Consider the following 21,183-nt stretch of genomic DNA (forward strand, 5'->3'; position numbering starts at 1 on the left):
GCAAAATATACCTTCATTGCAAAGGTATTAAGTGTTAAGTGTTTAGACTCTGTGGAATATGAAAAATTATTTATATGCTAAGTGATCACCTTTTCATATCCCCCTGAAAAGTTCAGGTTTTTAAACTGTGGCACCCCTATGAATACTTTTTATTTTTGCCCTTTTTTAAGTGTGTGTGTGTGTGTAAGTGTAAGCTGCAGGCTAAAATCAAATCAATCTCTCCACCTTATGCTTTGAGGCAGGGTCTCTCAATTGAACCCAGAGCTTGCTGGTTTGTTACAGCTAGTCTAGCTAGCCAGCTCGTCCCAGGGATCCCATGTCTCAGCCTTCTGAGCCCACCTAGCATTTATGTGGGTTCTGGGGATCCAAATGCCAGTCCTCACTTGTGCACAGCAAGCACTTTGTCCACAAAGCCACTCTCGAGCCCCCAGTCTTTTGCTCCTGAACTGAATTGTACTTGGCAAAGCATTTAATGGTGACTTAAAGTATTTTGAAATTTTTCCTCCCTTAGAAATGTGGTCTAGTGTCTAGAGACCCTGAACACAATTCTCACAGGCAGAATAAACTTCCAGGTTCAGAATCTGCTTAATGGGTTTCCCTACAAAGCCAAAAACAGAACTGCTCTGAGATCACTTCTGACCCTTTTAAATTTTTATATTTTTGCCATTATTACAGGTTTTGTGGGATGTCAAGGGAGAGAATCACTCAATGAAATGCCCCTGAGAGATGATAGAGCTGTTCAGAGGGGGACTGGTATAGGTGGCCTCGGCTGCTTTTACTTCAGAAATTATAGCTATGCAGGCTGTAGGGAAGAGAAAAGACTCGGAACAACAAAAACCTAGCTCATTCAGTGCCCCGGGTTAATAAGACCATGTGATAGCCAGGGCCATCAAGGTATGTGGCCTAAATTCCATTCACTTCCTTCCTCAAGTATGGTTAGGACTAGTTGGGGATGGGAGTGGTGAAAGGATGGAGACCACACCATCCTTCACCAGGGAGCTCTGTGCCCCAGGCAGCCTCAGTGGGTTGTAGACAAGAGCCGTTCAGTTGTCCCAAGTATCCAGCCAGAACTCTGAAACGACATCACTACCTTCTGCGGTTCAGCAGTGTGGGGTGACACAGTAGACAGTGGTAAACACGAGAGTACTGGGCTGCCCCTTCCCTGGAGGAGTAGCAGGGAATGAGGTCCAGAAGGTCTCACCTGTGAGGCCAGTCTTGGCTTCTGAGATGTTACCCAGACAGCATGGCATCTACAGAACGTATGCATTTCCCCACTGCCTGTTTGCAGTACTCCTTCCACCATTCACCCTCAGCTCTGCTCTGCTCTAGCTTCCTAAGCAAGGTGAGGTATTCTGGGAGGGGACTGCCTGGCAGACAGTACCCAGGCCTCAGATGAGAAGGGACTGGGATGCCCACTCTGCCTCTCTGTTTCTCACACTGGAGTCTTTTCAAACTGTTTCCTCTTGTCGGCTGCTCCCTGGTTGCCTCATTCCACACGACAAGAACGGCACATCATTGCCCAGCTTGCCTGCCTCTTCAGTCGAGGGGGCCATACAGGAGGCTGACTAGTCCCTCTCTCTCAGACCACAATGGATCATGATGGGAGTGGTTGTTGGGCACTGAGATGGGGCCTGAGAAGAACAGATAGGGTAAATGCCACCCTTTAGTCATCTTGTTACTTTCCCATTTTCCTCTGCTTTCTGCAGAAAACTGATGGCCTTTCATAGATCCCAAGGTTATCGTGATTGATACTTCACAGAGTGCATACTGCATGCCCAGCACCAGTCTGCATGTCACAGGCACTAGCTGTGTCCCCTCATTGGCCATGTGCCCAGGGTCATATAGCTAGTTGAGCATGTTAAGCTTCTGCCTAGTGATCTTAGTGAGATAAAGTGTTGGGGGAGGCGTTTCTGAATCCCAGGGCAAGGCCACAGTATGGCAGCTGTAGCATGGGGTGGGAAAGCTGTGAACCCCACCCTGCTGTATGCTCCTGAGAACTCTCTCCTCCATGAAGTTCTCCCTTAGGAAGCAAGAAAGAGAAAAGGGCTCAGAAGTGTGACCATTCCAAATCAGAAAGGAAATATTGATATTGGATGAACAAGTAGCCAAAAGAGAGGGAAGATTCAAAGACTGGAAAGAGGCAAGACAGCAAAAAATGAACCAGGAAGCTACAGGCAGTCTGGGGATCAGAGCCACAGATCATCTGCGTGTTAAAAGGAAAGGTTGGGAGGCTGGAGAGACGGCTCAGCAGTTAAGAACACTTGCTGTTTTTCCAGAGGACCTGAGTTTGATTCCCACCACCCACATGGCAGCTAACAACCATCTGTAACTCTAGTTTCAGGGGATCCAACACCCTCTTTTAGCCTTTGTGCATTTGCGCACATGTGCACTTATATGCATGCAGACAAAACATACATATAAAAACTAGTAACCAAATACTTGGAGAAATAGCTCACCAGAGGGTACTTGCTTAGCATGCATGAAGCACTGGGTTCAGGGCTTTGATCCTCAGCTCTGCCTAAAGAAAACCAGGTGCTGTACACAGGCCTGTAATCCTAACACTCAGAAGGTGGTGGAGTCATGAGGATCAAGAATTGAACATCTTCAGTGACATAGTAAGTGGGCTATATGAGGCCCTGTCACAAACGGAGAGAGAGAGAGAGAGAGAGAGAGAGAGAGAGAGAATGAATTTGTGGTGGTGGCTGCCTAGATTTGAAACAGTATCCTATAATTTGCCCCATTTCCAGGGAGAAACAATGCAAAACTTCCTAGAACAGACAATTCTACAGACAGTAGCACAAGGATTTGCTGTTAAAGTTTTTCTGAGACCTAAAGACCTCTGTCCTTTGTCACAGGGGGAACCAGGAAACCCTGTGATGTGTCAGGTGAAGCAGTTGGATCTCTGGGTCCTCAGAGGAATCCTGACCTATGGAGGAGACTGGTGTCCTGGCTTGTTTCTGTACTCCAACGTGGAAGACTACAGCAACTGGATCATGGCCAAGGCCAAGAAAACTGGCCCTTTACTGACTTCATTCCACCCTTGGGAGGAGTTGGCCACTGACTCCCAAGACGAATCACATGCTGGCATGACAGAGAAGCTATATTCTGAACAGGGCCATGCTGAATGGCCCCGATCCTACTCTCAAGTAAAAGGAGGATCCACTGTTTACCAGGAGTCTAAAAATGGGCAGGACATCAGGGTAAAAGGTCTTCAGGAAACAGGCTGGGCTTCAAAGGTGGCCACTCAACCCATGTACTATGACTACTATGGTGGGGAGGCAGGAGAGGGTGGAGCTTTGGCTGGCCAGAACAGGGTGCATCAGTCCCAAGAACGGATCTTGATGACCCTCGTGCTTGTTTTCTTGGGCAGCGGTGTCTAGCTAGGAGCCAACCTATCACCACACTGAAGAAGCTCAGAGAATAAGGTGCTAGGCATCCATGTGCTATTCTGGTATCTGTTCTTGATGGGTGCCACCCGGGCTGCCATAGGCAGGCCTATGGCAGCACCAGGCTGGTTCTCCCTCCACTCCCACTCCCGCATGTGAGAAGGTCACTTCCATCTGTGCTTGTGAACTAAATGTGGGCAAACAAGTGTCAAACCATCAGAGTACCCTGTGGTTCTTTCAGTGTTAAGGGTTCCAAGGTTCAGGCTGGAAAGACATTCCCATGGGCAGATGTGGCTCTGCAGGTGACTATCAACCTGCCGGTGAAGGGCACTAGCTGGGTACAGGGAACACCAGAGAACTGCATGATTGGAAAACACTAGAGTGCTTTAATGGATCACTTCTTGGTGTGCAAGCTGCAGGTTGCCCCTGGCTATTTCTTAAGGGGCCGGATTTTCTGCAGGTGCTCATCAGATGTTTTCATTTTATTCCAAGCATTGCGGTAGCCTTTTAAGGACATCTGCAAAATGGAAAAAGGAGGAGGGGAGAAGGTCACTTGGGAAAAACTGAGTGTGCCTATTCTAAAAGCCAGCGTCATCCACACCCTGCTTACCCTGTGGAGGACAGGGTCCTGCTGTGTACTAGTTCATAGACAACATCACGGGGCAACATCTATCCAAAAGACCCTTGTAGGGTGTTGGAGAGATGGCTCGGCAGTCCCCATGAAGGAAAGAAAGAAAAAGAAAAAACAGTGGTTGTTCTTGCAAAAGACCTGGGTTTGCATCCCAGCACCCACATAGCAGCTAACAACTGTTTGAACTCCAGTCCCAGGGAATCCAACAGCCTCTTCTGACCTCCGAGGGCATTGCATGATACGGGTGCACTTACCTACATGCAGGCAATACATGTATACACATTAAGAGAAAAAAAAAAAAACCTTGTAGTGCTGGGGATGTAGCTCAGATGGTGCAGTTCTTACTCAGCATGCATGAAGTCCTGAGTTTGATTCCCAGCATCATATAAACCTTGAGTGGGGACACACTTGGGATGTGGGGGCAGGGGAATCAGAAGTTCCAGATCCTCCTCAGCTACATAGTAACTTGAGGCTAGCCTGTGATATATAAGACCCTGTTTCAGGAAAAAAAAAAAAAAAAAAAAAAAAAACCCAAAAAGACTCTTTAAAAGAGTTTTTGTCCAGGAATAGTGAGACGTTGCAAACCCCTGCTGGAGTTTCTGTCGCATCTCAGTTCCAGCTATGATGGATACAGGTCAGGACCCTAATGTCCTCTGTGTCACCAAGTGACCATGTGAAGAAAATGGAGCTGGGAGCCAGTGGAAAGCTCCTAGTTTCTCCAGCAGCCGACTGGGCTTTTAACCTACACTAATGGTCCCCTAGGTGTGTAGGCAGCAGATGGTCTGGGTGTTCAAGCTGCTGACACCAGCACCAGCGGTTCCCCCGCTGCCCACTTCAAAGGCTACAGGCTTAGTTACAAACACAGAGGCTCATGGCAGCTATGTAAACACATGGAGTCAGCATCTCAATGCTATTAAATCCTGGTTTCTCATTCTCTTAAAAACTTCTTGGGGCTGGAGCGATGGCTCAGTGGTTAAGAGCACTGACTGCTCTTGCAGCGGACCCAGGTTCGATTCCCGGCACCCACATGGCAGCTGCTAACCATCCTTAACTCCAGTTCCAGGGGAATCTGAAGCCCTCTTCTGACCTCTGCAGCACTGCACAACATGCGTGCATTCACATACATGCAGGCAATACACTCATACACATAAAAAGTAAATAAATAAAAATAAATTTTAAAAAACTGTCTTCATGTAAAAAAAAAAAAGCAGCAGTTACTTAATTAACCATGGTGTGGAGAGATTCAGAAGCTTCTAGAATTCATTATAGAAACAAACAACTAAGAACACACAGTCTCTCCTGATTCCTAAAACGTAGTGTCCCTAAATTCAATGAAGCAGGAACATTAAAAAAAAAAAAATCCATTGTTCATTTAACAGTTGAAGCAACTACAAAGATATAATACATCTAACATTTCTATAATCTCATCCTAAGAAAATACTAAAGAGCCTGAGGGCATGAGAGATTCCGTGATCCCATAAACAAGGCAGAGTCAACGAGACTCAATCCTGTCTGGGGACTTAGACTCACCTCGGCAATCTCTACCTTCCTCTCCCATGTCTTGATGGTCTTCTCCAGGTCCCCATTCAAGATCTTCTCCTTGACGTACATCATCACCTGTGGTGCCCGGAACTCAGCCAGCTGCTTCCGTAACTTCTTGTTCAAGATCTGGGCTTTGGCCCTGTACTAAGTTGGAGAGGATCCATAGCCCATGGAACCCTGGGAGCTCCTGCACCACTCCACAGGCTCAATGTGCTTCCAAACTTGAAAGTTACCTTCATAAAGGGTGGGGGCCGTCTCAAGACTCTGATTGTTTTTTTTTTTTAAATAACAGATTGTGATGTTTTCATCTAGTTCAAAAACACTAGAGTGACTAGAACTTTCTTCCCCATCCATTCTTTCCCTTCCTCATTTTGTTTTTTCCTTTCTTTCTCTCCTTTAATTAGGGACTATGCTTTCCTTAAGTTTTTCTTGTGTGTGTGTGTGTGTGTGTGTGTGTGTGTGTGTGAAAACTTGTGTATTTGCAAACACTGGTTTCATCCATTTCAATTCACTTTCCTGTCATCTTTAATTATAAAATAGACATAATATAAAATTTGCCATTTTAACCATTTTTAAGCACACATTTCAGTGGCTTAAGTACATATATAAACCCAGGAGGCAGAAGCAGGAAGATGAAGAGTTCAAGTTTATCCCTAATTATATTCAAGTTTGAGGTCAGCCCTGAGCTATATGAGATATTTGAGAGAGAGAGAAGAGAGAGAGGAAAGAAGGAAGGAAGGAAGGAAGGAAGGAAGGAAGGAAGGAAGGAAGGAAGGAAGGAAGGAAGGAAAATAAAGAGAACGAGATGAAGGAAAGAGGAAAAAAAACTACTTGGTATTTTAATTGGAATGCTATTATTTCATAGGTTAACCTGTGGTGGCAAATCTTCCTCACTGGGGATTGCCTTTGAATTCCTTGCATCTCTGGCACTGGCATTACCTGGAGATGGGTTAGAAATGGAAACCTGGGCCATCCCAGATCCATCCTATCAGTCTGTACTTTAATAATATCTCCATATGATTGGTTTACAATTTGAGAAGCACTGCTTTAATTAACTGTGGTGCAAATTAAGAAAATGAGTTACTATTGTTTTCATAAGGTAATATAAACTGACCCAGTGTTTAGTGACTATCTCTCCTGTCTGATTAGCACAGAGAGCTGTGGTTAGATTTAAGGATATGCCCAGAACCATAGTACATACTCTTTTTTTGTCAGGATGATTAGTGACTACCCAAGATATTCTCTCATGACAGTATACACCTGTAATCCCAGAACTAGAAGGCTGGCTGAGGCAGATGGATTAGGAGTTTAAGGTCAGTTTGGGCTGACCTTTTCTTGCAGAAGAAGGAGGAAGAGGAGGACAAACAACACCGCTAAGCATAAAACATATACTACAGCTGTTGACAGTCATGTGAAGATCCCCCAGATCATTCCACTTGTACAACAGGGATGCCACTACAGGAAATGTGGTCCACTGTTCCCATCCTTATATTCATAGCAGGAGTTCTGCCTAAAGGAAGAGACTGTCAGTCCCAGAGTTCTGAATGGCTGCCTAAGCGATTTGTCATTTGAAAGAGTGTGAAGAACTCATGCCTAAGCACTTTGCAAGGAATGATGGCACTCTTTGGGATGGACAATTTAGAGGAGTCTTTTGGTTTAACAAGAGACAAGAAAACATGAGACCAGCCAGATGTTTAACAGAACCAGACCAAGAAGTGCCTCACTGGGTTTGGAGAAAGCCTCAAAGATTGATAACACGTTGCTCTCTGAAAAGAAGCCTTACTTAAAATTGTATCAGAATGTAAGACTATATCTCAGAGTACTGTTGAAAGTAACAGAAAAACTAAGAAGGAATTAAAGGCAAAAGCTGAGTTAAAAAAGGTTGAGTGTGATGCCATTGTTAGGCATCCAGGAGCTTAGTAGGAAGATGGAAAACCAAAGAGAACTAACGAACAGCAATCTTCTCAGCTGGAACCGCAGCCATCCCTGGCTATCAGACTGCATGCCTGACAAGGCTGCACCCCCTGAGGACACTAGTCACAGGGGACGCTGAATCTACTGACCTGGTCCAGCCAAATTGCTGAACAATGACGACTCAAAATTATGAGGCGGGCAAAGAAACAGTAAAGTGCAGCCCACACAGAAAACAAAACACAAAAAGCAGGCAACACAAACTGCCTCTGGAGCAGTCCAGATGGCAAGCTAAGCACAGTTTTCAAGGCAGCTATTCAAAGACCAGAGTAAATCATAAAGACTTAATGGAAAGCTGGGTGTGGTGGTGTGTTCCTCTAATCCCAGCACTCAGAAGGCTGAGGCAGGAGGATCAAGAGTTTGAAACCACCCTGGGAGAATATATATCTTGACTCAGTCTCAAAAATATTTTTGAAAGATTTTTATCACTACAGAATGATAATCTCTCAGCAAATAGAGAATATCAATAAAAATATTTTTTAAATGAGGACTCTGGGACCCCTTTTTTTAACCAGGGTTTCTCTGTAGCCTCAGCTGGCCTGGAATTCACTATGTAGATCATGCCAGCCTCAATCTCACAGATATCTGCCTGCTTCTGCCTTCTGAATGCTAAGATTAAAGGTGTGCACCACCACATCTGTCGATGGGATCTTTTCAATACAATAATGGAAAGGAAAATATCCATTACTGAGGGTAAGCAATAGTATGTTTAAGCCATTAGAAGAAGTAATCAGTAAACTCAAACATAGATTGCTAGAAATTATGCAACATGAAGAGCTGGGTGGGGAAGAACAAAGATAAATGAACAGTTTCAGAGAAATGTGGATACCAGAAGTGTGCCAACATGCATGTGATGGGAGTAACAGAAGGGAGAAGGCAGAGAAACAGAAAATCTACTCAAAGATTCAATGACTAAGAACTTTTCAATTTTTATTTTAAAAACATTAAGATAAACACCCAAATAAGTCACCAAACTCCAAATAGAATAAATACACAAAGAAATCTAATCCAACAGCACACTCAGAATGCAGAATGACAAGCAGAGAGAAGATGTTGAGAGTAGTAAGGGAAAACAATTTGTCCTGCATGACAGCTTGATGAGATCAGCAGCTGACTGCTCATCCGAAACAATGGGAGCCAGGGGGCAATGGGATGACACATGCTAAGAAGGACGACATAGGAAAGAAGAAAATAAACTGTCACCAAGAAACTGTGTGTGTGTATGTGCACACGTGTGGTCTATGCATGTGTTTGCATAGGTGTGCCTACATGTGAGTGTGTGGGAGGCAGAGGTCAACATTGGTTGTCCTCTTTGATGGCTTCCTACTCTATTTTTTGAGACAGGGTCTCTTACTGAACCTGGAACTTCATCAGTCTGGCTGGTTGGCCAGTGAGATCTAGCTATCTTTTTGTCTCCAGACCCTCCATGCCCACCACCACTGGGGTTGAAGATGTGCACACTACATCTGGCTTGTACATGGATGCTGGGGATCTAAACTCAAGTTGTCAAGCTTATGTGGCAGGCACTTAACTGACTGAGCCATCTCCTCAGCCCAACCATGAAATTTATATGCAGCCAAATGATCTTTCCAAAAATAAAGGGAGCACATACATAACTTGATTTCTTGTGTATGTATGTATTCCCATGGATGCAGGTACACATGTATATTTGACTATAAAAAAAAAAAAGCCAAAGGACAACCTCAAGTGCTGTTCTTCAGACCCTGTCAGCCTTGTTTTTTGACACAGGGTCTCATAGAGATCACCAGTTAGGCTAGGATGGCTGGCTAGTGAACCCCAGGAATCCACCTGTCTCTGCACCATGATCACTGGGATTACAAGGACAAGTCACCCACATGGGTTCTGGGGATAGAACTGAGGTACTCATTCTTGCATGGTGAGCACTTTACCAACTGAACCATCTCTCCAGCCCCCAAATCTTGATTTCTAATACCAATATCAAATAAAAGGAATCAGGACTCCTTGGGAAATGGCTGATTCTCAGATGGAACTGGAATCATCTAAGATGAGCATAGAGCATCTTCTAGTACCAGGAAGTCTTGGAAGCCTAGGGACATGACACATAGTAAGAATATCCTAAGTGAGATCTGGAGGAAGCAGAAGACATTAATCAAAAAGGAAGTATTATAAAGACAGGGACTCTAGTTGATGATAATGAATATCATCTCACTAATGGTTTTTTTATATTTTTCATTGAACTTTTGTGTATTTCATACAGAAAATCATCTTTGTACCCCCTTCCCCTTTGGCACCCTCCCATAGCATCCCCCCACTGGTGTTCATGCATTCTGTTAGCATCATGTAAAGTTAGTGTCCCCAGATGTCCCTCAGCACAAGTTCATCCGCTGGGATCTAGTCAGCCTATCTAGAGTCCCTCCCTTTAAGAAGATCAGCTCTTCCGCACCCTGCAGTAATCAGCTGCCAATAATTCTTTAAGATTGGAGCCTGCTGTTCATTTCCACAGTTCTGTGCTGGGTTTTTGTCTGCTTAAGTTTACATGGGTCTTGTGCATGCTGACATCATTGCTGTAGGTTTTTATGAGAAGGGTCCCAGGTGCCTGTAGGACTATTTCTGTATGGTCATGGAACTTCTCCCTGGCTCTTACAATCTTTCTGCCCCCTCTTCTGCGATGGTCCCTGAGCTCTGGGTGGGTGGATTTTTAATATAGGAGTCTTGTCCAAGGACCAACACTCTGCAGACTCTTATTCTCTGCATTTTAGTATTTGTGACCTTTTGCATTCCTGGCCCTCTGTTGCATGAGGGAGCTTCATTGATGAGAGTTATGTAGTCTTCAGCTATACTCACAGACTCGTGTAGAAATACTGTATGTGTAATTTTTCAGTAGGTTCTTGGACTAATAAAATTTCTAATGGTTTTTTATACTAGCTAGGTACTATTTATCTCTCCTCTTTCTCTCCCTGTATTATCCTTCCTCCCCACCCTCCTAATTTAAAGTGTCCCTATTTTCCCCATTTCTCCCTTGATATTTCTGTCTGCTATGGTCCCACCTCTCTTGAGCCCCTTCTTCCCCTTTATTCCCATAGTTCTTTGTATAGCCCTCCTTCTTCCCCTCCCATTTAACTACCCCCTTTTTACACATTTCTCCTTTAGTAACACCTGTCTCCTACTATTTTTCTCTCTCGGGTTCATCTCGCTAATTGTAACAAATTTATCATACTAATGTTAACTGTTAAAATGGAAGAAACTGAATATGGTATAAGGAATTTGTACTATCTTAATAATTTTTCTGTAAGTACAAACATTTCTAAAATAAAGAACTATTTTTTTAAATGAAGGAATAATAAATTTCCCCATCAACAAAAATCTAGAGAAACTTAGCACAGATGCCCTTTGAGAAATGCTGAAGGACACTCTTCAGGCTGAAAACAAGTGACAGCAGAGAGAAACTTGGACTCTCATTAAAAACAAAATTAATTATGTGGGCAATTAGCAATACTAGCTTAATTTTATATTTTTTTCTCTTGATTTAAAAAAATAAATACATGGGGCTGGAGAGATGGTTCAGCAGTTGAGAGCACTAACTGTTCTTGTAGAGGACCCAGGTTCGGTTCCCAGCACCCACATGGCGGCTATGAGCCGTCCTTAACTCCAGTTCCAGGGGAATCCGAAGCCCTCTTCTGACTTCTGCAGCATTGTATGACATGGGTGCACTCACATACATGCAGGCAATACACTCATACCCATAATAATAAATTTTTTTAAAAAAATACATAGAAAATACATATATAATTGTGTTTGGGGGCCTACAGTCTATAAAAAATGTAGTATGTTTGAACAGTGGATAGTACAAAGGACACAGGTAGAAATAAAGCAGTATTTGAGTAAGAAGTAATGCCAGATGGTAACTCAAGTCCACAGGAAGTAACAGCAAAACCCACAAATGGCAAATAAGGTTATTGTCACAAGTTTTATGATCAAATTTTATCTCTTCTTTTTTTTTTCAGCTTTTAAATCCCTTCCTCACACCATTTAAAATCTTACTTCAAAACTTAAATGTAAGAGCTAAAACTGTAAATCTTGAGAAATAAAAGACATGGGGCATATCTTCAAGATCTCTGGTTAGTCAAAAGTTTAGCACTTTTGACCTCAAAGCACAAGTGCGAAACAAAAACATAAATTGAATTTCACCAAAATTTAAAAGTTTCATGCTGTGAACATTACCATCAAGAAAATGAAAAAACTCCACAGAATGAGAGAAAATATTTGAAAATGACATATATGATGAGATAGTGAATCTAAAATATACAAAGAATTCTTACAACTCCATTTAAAAAACGAATTAAAAACCAAGCAGAGGACATGAGTAGATGTTTCTCCAAAATGAAAAGCAAGTGGCCACTAAGCACACACAAAGGTGCTTGGTGTTATTGGTCATTAGAGAAATTCAAATTAAAACTATAACACTATATACCAACCTAGGCAGCCATTTAAAAATAACCCAATGTTGGCAAGAATATACAGGAGGGGTCAGTGAGATGGATCAGCGGATAAAAGTGCTTCTCCATGCAATTTTGATGACTGGAATTTGATCCCCAAACCCATTCTAGAAAACTGAATATAAAGTACAGAGGAATAAGTGTAAGAGCCAGATGTTGGAGAGGACTAGAGCAAAATAAGTGTCTTCTGGATAGGACAGGACCACATGAACCCACAGCAGCTGTGGCTGCCTACATAAGACCTGCTTAAGACTATGGCTGTCAACATTCTAACATGGAGTGGGGAGGGAAGGGCTCATAATTCCCCACCCCTAACTGAGGAGTGACATCAACTGTTACTACAGTTGGTGGCTTCTTGGGGAGGGAGAGACAGCTTAAGGTTATGGACTCTGGAAGGTCAACTACACTCCAGTGGATGGCCCTAGGACATGGTCAGAACAAATTGGACTTGGTGGGTTATTTAAAAAAGAGTGGAGGGGGCTGGAGAGATGACTCAGTGATTAAGAGCACTGACTGCTCTTGCAGAGGACCAGGGTTCAATTTCCAGTACCCACATGGCAGCTAACACCCATCAGTAACTCCAGTTCTAGGGGAGTCCGATGCCCTCTTCTGACTTCCATGGACATTGCACAACATGGGTACACTTACCAACATGCAGGCAATACACTCATATGCATAAAATAAAAATAATAAATACAATTTTTTAAAAAAGAGGACATTAAGTTGGGAGGAGCTGGGGAGATGGGTGGTGGATCTGGGAGCTGTTAGGAGGAATGGGGATGAATACGATCAAAGCATATTTTATGAAATTCTCAAAAAATTAACAAAAATATTAATTTTTATAAAAAGAAAACCAGGGTTGGAGAGATGGTACAGCAGTTAAGAGCACTGACTTCTCTTGCAGGCAAAACACTCATACACATAAAATAAAAATGTGGTGGTTTGAATGAAAATGTCCCCCATAGTCTCCAAGTATTTGGACATTTTGTCCCCAGATGATGGCACTGTTTTGGGAAGTTTTAGAAGGTGTGGCTATCCTGGAGGAAGCCCGTCACTGGGGATGGGTTTAGAGAGTTCTTAAGCCTTGCCAGATCTCCAGTCACCCTCTTGCTTCCTGTGCCTGCTGGAAGATGTAGAGCTTAGCTTCTGCTCTTCTTCTCCAGCCACCTCTGCCACCATGCCTCCCTGCTAAGACAGACTGTAATTTCCCTGGAACCATAAGCTCAAATAAATTCTTCCTTTTATAAGTTGTTTTGGTCAGTGTTTCTATCACAGCAACAGAAAAGTGACTAATACAAAAAATAACCAAAAAAGAAAAGAAAACCAGACATGGTGGTATCTGTAATCCCATCACTCCTATGAAGAGATGGGAGGCAGAGACAGGAGAATTGGCCAGAAGCTCTCAGGCCACCTAGCCTGGAGTACACAGCACAGCAGAAATAAGAGAGACTTTGCCTCAAAATGAAGTAGAAGGGGAGAATGACTCCTGAAAGTTGTCCTTTGATCTCCACATGTATGCTGTAGCATGTATGCGCCTACACTTCACACACACACACACACACACACACACACACACAAATAATAGAATAAAAAATCTGAAAAGAATGTGAAGAAATTGGAGTCCTCATATGTTTCTGATGGGTATGTAAAATAGCATAGCCACTTTGCAAAAACAATTTGGCAGTTTCCCTAAATGTTAAACATAGAACTGCCATATGTAACTCACAATTCTACTTCATGTGTATGCTCAAGGAAAAAGAAAGCATACATCTACACAAAAACTGTGAACAAGAATGTTCATATCAGCACTACTCACAACAGCCAAAAAGTGGAACCAAATGTCTATCAACTAAAGAATGGATAAATATGGTTCATCCAAATCTTAGAATAGTATTCAGCCATAAAGAGAACAAAGTAGTGAGCCATACTACAATGTGTCTTTGAAAACATTATTCCAAGCTAAAGAAGCCATGGGCCAGCTGTGTGTGCTGAAGGCAGATTGCAGGCCTAGCATGTTAAAGACTCGAGTTTGATCCACAGCACCATATAAACAAATAAACAGAAGCTAGTCATGAAGGGTCACATATTCAATAAGCCCTTTTATGTGAAATGTGAAAGCAAGGCAGATATACAGAGATAGAGAGTAGATTAGTGGTTGCCTGGGCCAGAGGGAGGGAGAAAGGTAAGCTGGGAATGGAGAAGGGCCTTATAATGGGGTTGGGGGAGCTTCTTCCTGGGAGATGCAGAGGTTCTAAAATTGTTGTGCTGATGAACAGATATAACTCTGTGAATGTATCACACACTGTTGAGCTGTATGTTTTAAGAGTGAGTTATAAGGTAGACAAACTGTATCCCAAAAAGGTTTTTAAAAAGTTAAGGGGGGCTAGAGAGATGACTCAGCAGTTAGGAGCACTGGCTACTCTTCCAGAAGACCCAGGTTCAATTCCTAGCACCTACATGGCGGCTAATAACTGTCAGTAACATTCCCGTTACAGGGGATCTGATGCCCTCTTCTGACCTCTGTGGGCATTTCATGACACGGGTGCACTTCACATATATGCAGGCAATACATTCATACACATAAAATAAAAATAATAAATAAAATATTTTTTAAGTTAACAATGGGCGTGTAGTATTTGTCTACCATGTACACTGGAAAAAATAAGAGAATTTCCTGGCACTGGAAAAAATAAGCTAAGAAGAAAACTAAAATGTAGGACAAATGTGGTGGAGCACACTTTTAATCCCAGCACTTAGGAGGCAGACGCAAACAAATCTTTGTGAGTTGGAGGCCAGCCTGGTCTGCAAAGTGAGTTCCAGGCCAGCTAGGGCTACTAAGCAGTGAATAGCAGGTCTTTAAAAATGTACTTTAAGTTTCACTTATAATCTAATCATATTCAATCCAAGAAAAAGCTGTGTTCAGACTGTGGCTTTGGCACTACCTGTCACTCTGTACCGAGGTTGGGCTTTCTTCAGGAGTTGATTCTTCATCAAGGACAAGAGGTGGATGACATCACAGTCAGATGTAATCCTGTGGCATTCTGGCCATTGTGGCAGGTTTGGGCCATGCACTCTGGTTGGGACAGTTTGACTCACTCAAAAGAATAACACTAATAATTGTAGTTTTAGAGGTCGACAAAGCATCATTATAGGTGGACCTATCTAGTCACCACCACAAGGGCTGTGACCTCTATTTTACATGTGCTAAAACAGTCCTGTCTTGCTAAAAGGCATCAAGGTTAGAAGCTGGCAGTGCTGAACTGAGAGGCCAGACTTCTGCCTCAGAGGTCAACAGCCTTTCTTCTCTACCTCCCAAAAGGATCCTCTTTGGATAACACCCAAAGTGCATACAGTTACAGATATTCAGCTACGTATGCCCAGGGAGCTAGCATGCAAAGTAGATGTGTAGGCGCCTCTGCTGGCTCCGCCCACCCTTCCACACAGTGACCACAGGCCTTTGCATGAGCTCTGGCTGGAGGTCACAGTCCTTCAGTGAGCTGCTATAGTCTGCTCATGCTGTGACCATCACTAAGGGACAGTTACACTTTACAGTTCTATCTCTCTCGTGTGTGTGTGCGCGTGTGTGCATGTATGTGTATGTGCCTTCCCTTTATATAAAACATAGTATACTTTGACTCATATTAGGTAATGGCTATATGCATTATATACTTTTCTGAGGTTATAAACACTGAACTTTGAAAATTGTAGTCTGTGAATCCCTTGAATTCTGGCATGTCATGTGGACTCTGGGACCTCACCCAGAAGTAAATGTAACAGTATGAGCTGTAAGTCTGGCCTGCTTCCGTGACTTGGAGCTATTTTGATTTTTGTGGTCTAGGTTTCTTCTCTAGATTAACAACTAATGATCTGGGGTCTTGGTGGACACTGACCCCTGTGGACAGAAGAAGACCAAATATCAGAAATGGAATGTTTGTCCTCCTACCTCCTCTGCCTGTATGGTTTCTCTTTCGATTTTCCCCAGTAGCTCATTTCTCAGCAAAATCTCCTTGTCCAGATTATTATATATTTCCATTGCCCGATGAAGCTTGTCCTGAAACACACCGACATGGAAAGTGTTAGTTAAGAGAGGTTCTCAGAACTGTAGAATGTGTCTACAGCAGAACAGCAGGGCCATCTGTTCCAACTACACAGTTCCACAGGAAATGGGGACTTCCCTTGCCCCCAGGTGGCCAGAGCTGGGGTTTGAGGGTTTGAAGATTGATGGAAGAAGGGGAAAGATCTTGGGGCATTGGCTTTAACTGGGGAGGTAGAGTGGTCCAACAGCAGGACCCAAATCCTGCCCCACTGCTTACTAAGAGAAACTTTAGGAAGCCTCCAAACTTATGTTCACGTGGCCACCTTATTGGGCTGACATCCTGGTTGAGGGTACAGCACTGTGCCTGGCAGGTGCAGATCACTCAACAGCTATCAGGACTACCTCACGAGGGTACGGGGGGGGGGGGGCTCTCCACAGGTGGTGGGTCTGACCCCTATCCCTGCTTACAGTTGAGGAAATTGACCTTTATAGAGGTGGGGCACAGATGATCACAGTGTGTGGGGCCAGGATTTGAATGAATGCATATTTCTCATCCCGTGGGCTCCCACACACTCCTGCCCAAAGAGCCTAGGCTTGCTGGTGTCAGAGAATCCTGCACAAGCTGTTTTACTGATCCCCACTGTATCACTTGCCCTTCAGCTCCCCTCAGGTCCCTACTGCTTAGATTGACCTCCTGTGGACCTCTCTCTCAGAACTTTAACTGAAAGGGAAGTCTCCATAGATACTTCATGAATGTGTTCTGCCTGTCTGAGGAGTGAGCAACCGAAAAGAGTCAGTGATTTCAGAGGTCTCTCTCAGCACATCTGGAAAACTGATCCACCCTGTACCAGGTCAGTAAAACACTGTAGGTCTTGCCTCCAGGAAGGCCACTCACAGCCAGCATCAAGGGAGGTGGGGAGGCCACAGATCATTACAAGAATTCCCATACTGTAATGTGCCTGTGGCAGGGTGCCCTGCAGTGGGAATGAGAGCTGAAAGGCAGAGTCAAACCCAGCTCGGAAAATAGGGAAGAGAAGGAACTTTGAAGCCAAGGAAAGAATCTTGGGGAATAGGGTCCAAAGGATCTGGAAGAGGATGTCAGAGAGCACAAAGGGGAAGTGGATGTAGAGACATTATCCTGGGATATCAAAAGTAGATAAAACAGAGAAGCCTGGAGCCACCTGCTTGGGGAACCCTAGGCCTGGGAGCCAGTATCCTTTGTCTCTCCAGTCCTTCCTTCTTTAAGCCTCATTTACTATTTCATGTCCTGTGTGAGAATAAGAGACCTGATAGAGGGGTTGGCTACCTGGAGCTGGGGCAGGGGAGGCAGGACAAGGCAGAGCAGGGCAGGGCTTTACTGCAAACCAGACATTTGGATATGAGAAAAGAAGAGTCAGGGAAGACATTTGCCCAGCAACTTTGAGAGACAGGACAGAATGGAACTGCACTCTGTTGGAGTGAGACATGCAAACCACAAACCACACAAGTGATGCTCAGTGGAGATGTCAGTCACTTGAAGAGGCCACTTCTGAAAAGACAGGCGCAGCTTTCTACCAGTACAACAAACCACCTCAAACTCTGGCTTAAACAACAGCCACTCCTTATCTCTGCGTTTCTAGAACAGGAGTCTGGGCGTGGTGCAGCTGAAATGAAAGTGTTGGTCAGGACTGTGGCTCTCAGCTGGAGCTCAGGGTCTTCTCCCAAGCCCAGTAGTTGTTTGCAGAATGTATTTCCTTGAATTCATAGCATGGAGGGGTTTCTTCCTGGCTGTCAGCAGGTCCCTCAGCTCCTAGAGGCTACCCAAGGTCCCTCCATGTGGCCTCCTCTATCTTCAAGCAGTAATGGAGAACTCCTGGTCTAGAAATTTTTATTTATGCTTCACATCTCTGACTTCCTTTTCCAAAAAGAAACTCCGCTTTCTATGGGCTTGCGTGATTAGGTCAGGCCTGCCTGAAACCCCCCTCCCCTCCATTTTAGGATCAACTTTGGTGTGTAATGTAACTAAGTCACATCACAGAAACAACCCAGTGCCTAAAGAGGTCGCATTGGCGACTGGGATTACACAGGGTGTGCGCACCTGCGAGCAAGCAGGGGACGTCTTATAATTCCATCTTCCTCAGGACACCGTCACTTACCTCAGTCAAGAGCAACTCACAGCAGCTGTAGTCATAGTGCTTATGCCCTGCCAGACCCTCCAGGCAGGCCTGAGGGCAAGGAGTCAGAGAAAAAGATGCCATTCACACTCAGACACACTCAGAAAAGTCACAGAAGAGCGCATGCCTGCCTATGTGGTCTCAGAGCTATGCCTCAAGCACTTGGCCCTGTGCGTGGCAAGCCATAAAACTGGTACTTTTGCCAATATAAAGGAGTTAATCTGCATGTTTTCAACAAGATCTTATTCTTGGGTGTTTGATATTTGTGCCAAATGGCTCCCTATCACCCTTCCATAACCACCAAATACACACCCAAACGGCTGGCAGTTATCTGCTATTCCCTGAGCACCTGCTCAACTCAGGTCCTGTTCTCTGTGCTGGGCAGACAGCACAAACCACACAAAACTCTATCCAGAGGTGATACATGAAACCTGCCTCTGGCAGCTGAAGCACATGACCAGATGAAGCATCCCCTTGAGCAGAACCATCATCCAATCCCAGGTGGGGTCAGACTACAGCGTCACAGTTGTTCTGCCTCAGTTTCCCCCAGGAGAGTTGAGAACCGGAACATGGGAGAAGTGAGCTCACTTCTTCCTTGGCCCCTCACTTGGGTCCATTTTCAAACTCCTGTGGAACATCTTTGCCAGTTCTGCCTCTGTCTACCTTCATATGCAAAAGACCTATGGGCATGATGGCCACAGGGATTCTGACCGGAATGGCCCACATGTAGCCTGCATCACAGCTGCTCCAGTACTACCTGGACCTATTTTGACCTATCCTACAGTCTTCGACCGCTGATATCATAGCTCCACTTCCCAAACCCTTAAAGTACAAGCAGGTCCTGTGCTGCTTAACTGACTCCATGGGATAAGACCAAGGTCCAGTTTGAGCTAGCTATGTCCTACCCAGCTTTCCAGGCATCGAGGGCCTGAGAAGCATGGGACTGGCCTCATCTGAAAGTAACTCATCTGATGGCCTAAGCCAAAAGTAAATGATCTACTTATTTATCACATTCTTGTTAACGCAACTGTCTCTCCATACTCCATGTGGGATGTACGCTGGGCTGGGTCTCCCAGCTGTCTCTAGTCTGTGGTATGACTCTGACTAATCTCTGCATCTTTGAGTCTCAGGTTTTTTCATTTGTAAAGAAAAATGTTGAGAAAACCCAAGCTTAGTCTATATATATTCAAATTCACTTTGTTTTGGGTTTTGGGGGTTTTGTTGTTGTTGTTTTGAGACTAGAGCTACCTATGTTTCCCAGGCTGGCCCCAAACTTACCCTGTGTTGCCCAGGCTACTTCCCTCTTCAGAGTGCTGTGATTACAAACATGTGCTACCACACCTGGCTACAAAATTCACATTGTTAATCACATTTTGGTGGACCAAATGAGAAAAAGTCCCCCATCTCCTACAAGTGTTTTATTGGTGAAATTTAAAGCTTAGTAGCAGAGTATATAATATTTTGGAATAGGACCAGCAAGATGGTTCAGTGGCGTGGAGGTGCCTGCCACCAAACCTGACAACCTGAGGTTGATCCCTGGGACCCACATGGTGGAAGGAGAGAACCAACTCTTGAAAGTTGTCTTCTGACCTCCATATGTGTGTCATGGTATGTTCCCACCCCCCCCAAAAAAATTAAAATGTGATTAAAAACATTTGGCAATACAGGTCTACCTTTTGAAGAATGGATTTTCCATAGGAGAGGTCAGTTTTGCTGTGTTGGGTCTCATAGTTAGTGTTCTCTATCATCCAATTCAGTGCACATGTTCCTCTGTGAAAGCCATTTTTAGCTCACAGGCTGGGGGGTGAGAAAAAATCACCCATTTTGCTGGCCACTGCACTATCTCATTGCTCACAGGGTGACCAGATGGCCTGGTCTGCTGGGGATTGGCCCTATTCACGCACGTAGTCCCTGTTTAATTATTAATAGTGCCTCTTTTCTCTCTGCAAAGCTTGCATTCAGATAGATGATAAATAATTTAGTAGTTTTCTGACTTAAAGCTGGGACTGTTTTTCTTTGCAGGGCTTTAAGCAAAGTACTGAAGATACACCTCAATTAAATGGGGCCCTAAATGTGGTTATCTTTCAAGGGCTGTGCCTAACAACCACCCAGGGAATTCAAAACCAAGATGCATGGCTTTCACCCCCTAATCCAATTAGGGTGGGACTAGAACACAGACATATGTTTGAAAAAGGAAAAGGCTCCCAGGTGAGCCTTGTGAGCAGCCAGGATTGTGGAAGAATTCTGGGGATTTTAGGACACCTGGTTTTGCCAAGTCAAGAGTGGTCAGGGGACAGCAGGAGACATGGAAGGGCTGGATGAGCCTCCCTGAGGCAGGGCAGGTGGGTGCCTGGCCTGGGGCAGGCCTTACTTTGTAGGTGTTAAGAACCTGCAGAGTGTTCCCAAAGGCCAGCTTCAGTTGGATCAGTTCTTGATTCCTCGCTTCAATCATCTCTAAACACTGAGTGTTCTCGATCTTGAGCTGCTGAAAATCAACATCGTGCAGAGCCTCCCCCACTTCTTCCTTCTGTGTTTCAGAATAAAGAAAAGAGGCCAAGGTCTGGTGAGAGTGCCGGCTTAGGCTCCTACCTTGCAACTTGGTGAGACTTTGGAGAGGTACCATCACTCAGTCAAAGAACATTCTGGACATCAGCATATGCTCGACACTGGGGCTAGCTATTGATTCAACACAGTGTACCCTGGCCTCAGGAAGCATACATGAGGGCTCTCGGGCTGAAGGTACCAATTGAACAGTGAGGTACAACAAGGACAGACAGGGGTACCCTGAAGCCCCAGGTCTTCAAAAAGACCAAAAAAAAAAGTGATTTTTTTAAGGGCTGGAGAGATGGCACAGTGGCTAAGAACAAGGGCTGTTCTTCCAGAGGGGCTAAGTTTGGTTTCCAGCACCCAAGACATGAAGCCCATAAGTGCCTGTATCTCCTGCTCCAGGGGATCTGCCACCCTGTTCTGGACTCTACAGGTACTG

At 44.4% G+C, this 21,183-nt stretch overlaps 2 protein-coding genes across 7 annotated transcripts in view; one reads left to right on the top strand and one right to left on the bottom strand.

The window, feature by feature from the left end:
• Window positions 1-3,624, top strand: part of Prss54 (serine protease 54) — a 61,547-nt gene extending 57,923 nt beyond the window's left edge. For 4 of the 5 annotated variants that reach the window (XM_029564389.1, XM_029564388.1, XM_029564390.1 and 1 more), the window contains one exon: window positions 2,856-3,380. In XM_029564389.1, coding sequence (XP_029420249.1) covers window positions 2,856-3,380 — 525 coding nt within the window. Of the gene's footprint in view, window positions 1-2,855 lie in introns of all 5 variants that reach the window. The other variant, XM_029564387.1, reaches the window with a different exon arrangement.
• A 130-nt stretch (window positions 3,625-3,754) lies between these two features.
• Window positions 3,755-21,183, bottom strand: part of Ccdc113 (coiled-coil domain containing 113) — a 26,958-nt gene continuing 9,529 nt past the window's right edge. Inside the window, exons 6-9 of one of the 2 annotated variants that reach the window (XM_008834859.3) lie at window positions 20,569-20,724; window positions 15,952-16,059; window positions 5,548-5,703; window positions 3,755-3,903 (exon numbers count right to left, since the gene is read on the bottom strand). In XM_008834859.3, coding sequence (XP_008833081.1) covers window positions 3,817-3,903; window positions 5,548-5,703; window positions 15,952-16,059; window positions 20,569-20,724 — 507 coding nt within the window. In that variant the 3' untranslated portion in view covers window positions 3,755-3,816. The remainder of the gene's footprint in view (window positions 3,904-5,547; window positions 5,704-15,951; window positions 16,060-20,568; window positions 20,725-21,183) is intronic. The other variant, XM_008834860.3, reaches the window with a different exon arrangement.

Source organism: Nannospalax galili, unplaced genomic scaffold (assembly GCF_000622305.1).
Source record: "Nannospalax galili isolate Female #2095 unplaced genomic scaffold, S.galili_v1.0 scaffold957, whole genome shotgun sequence".
NCBI classification, from domain to species: Eukaryota; Metazoa; Chordata; class Mammalia; order Rodentia; family Spalacidae; genus Nannospalax; species Nannospalax galili.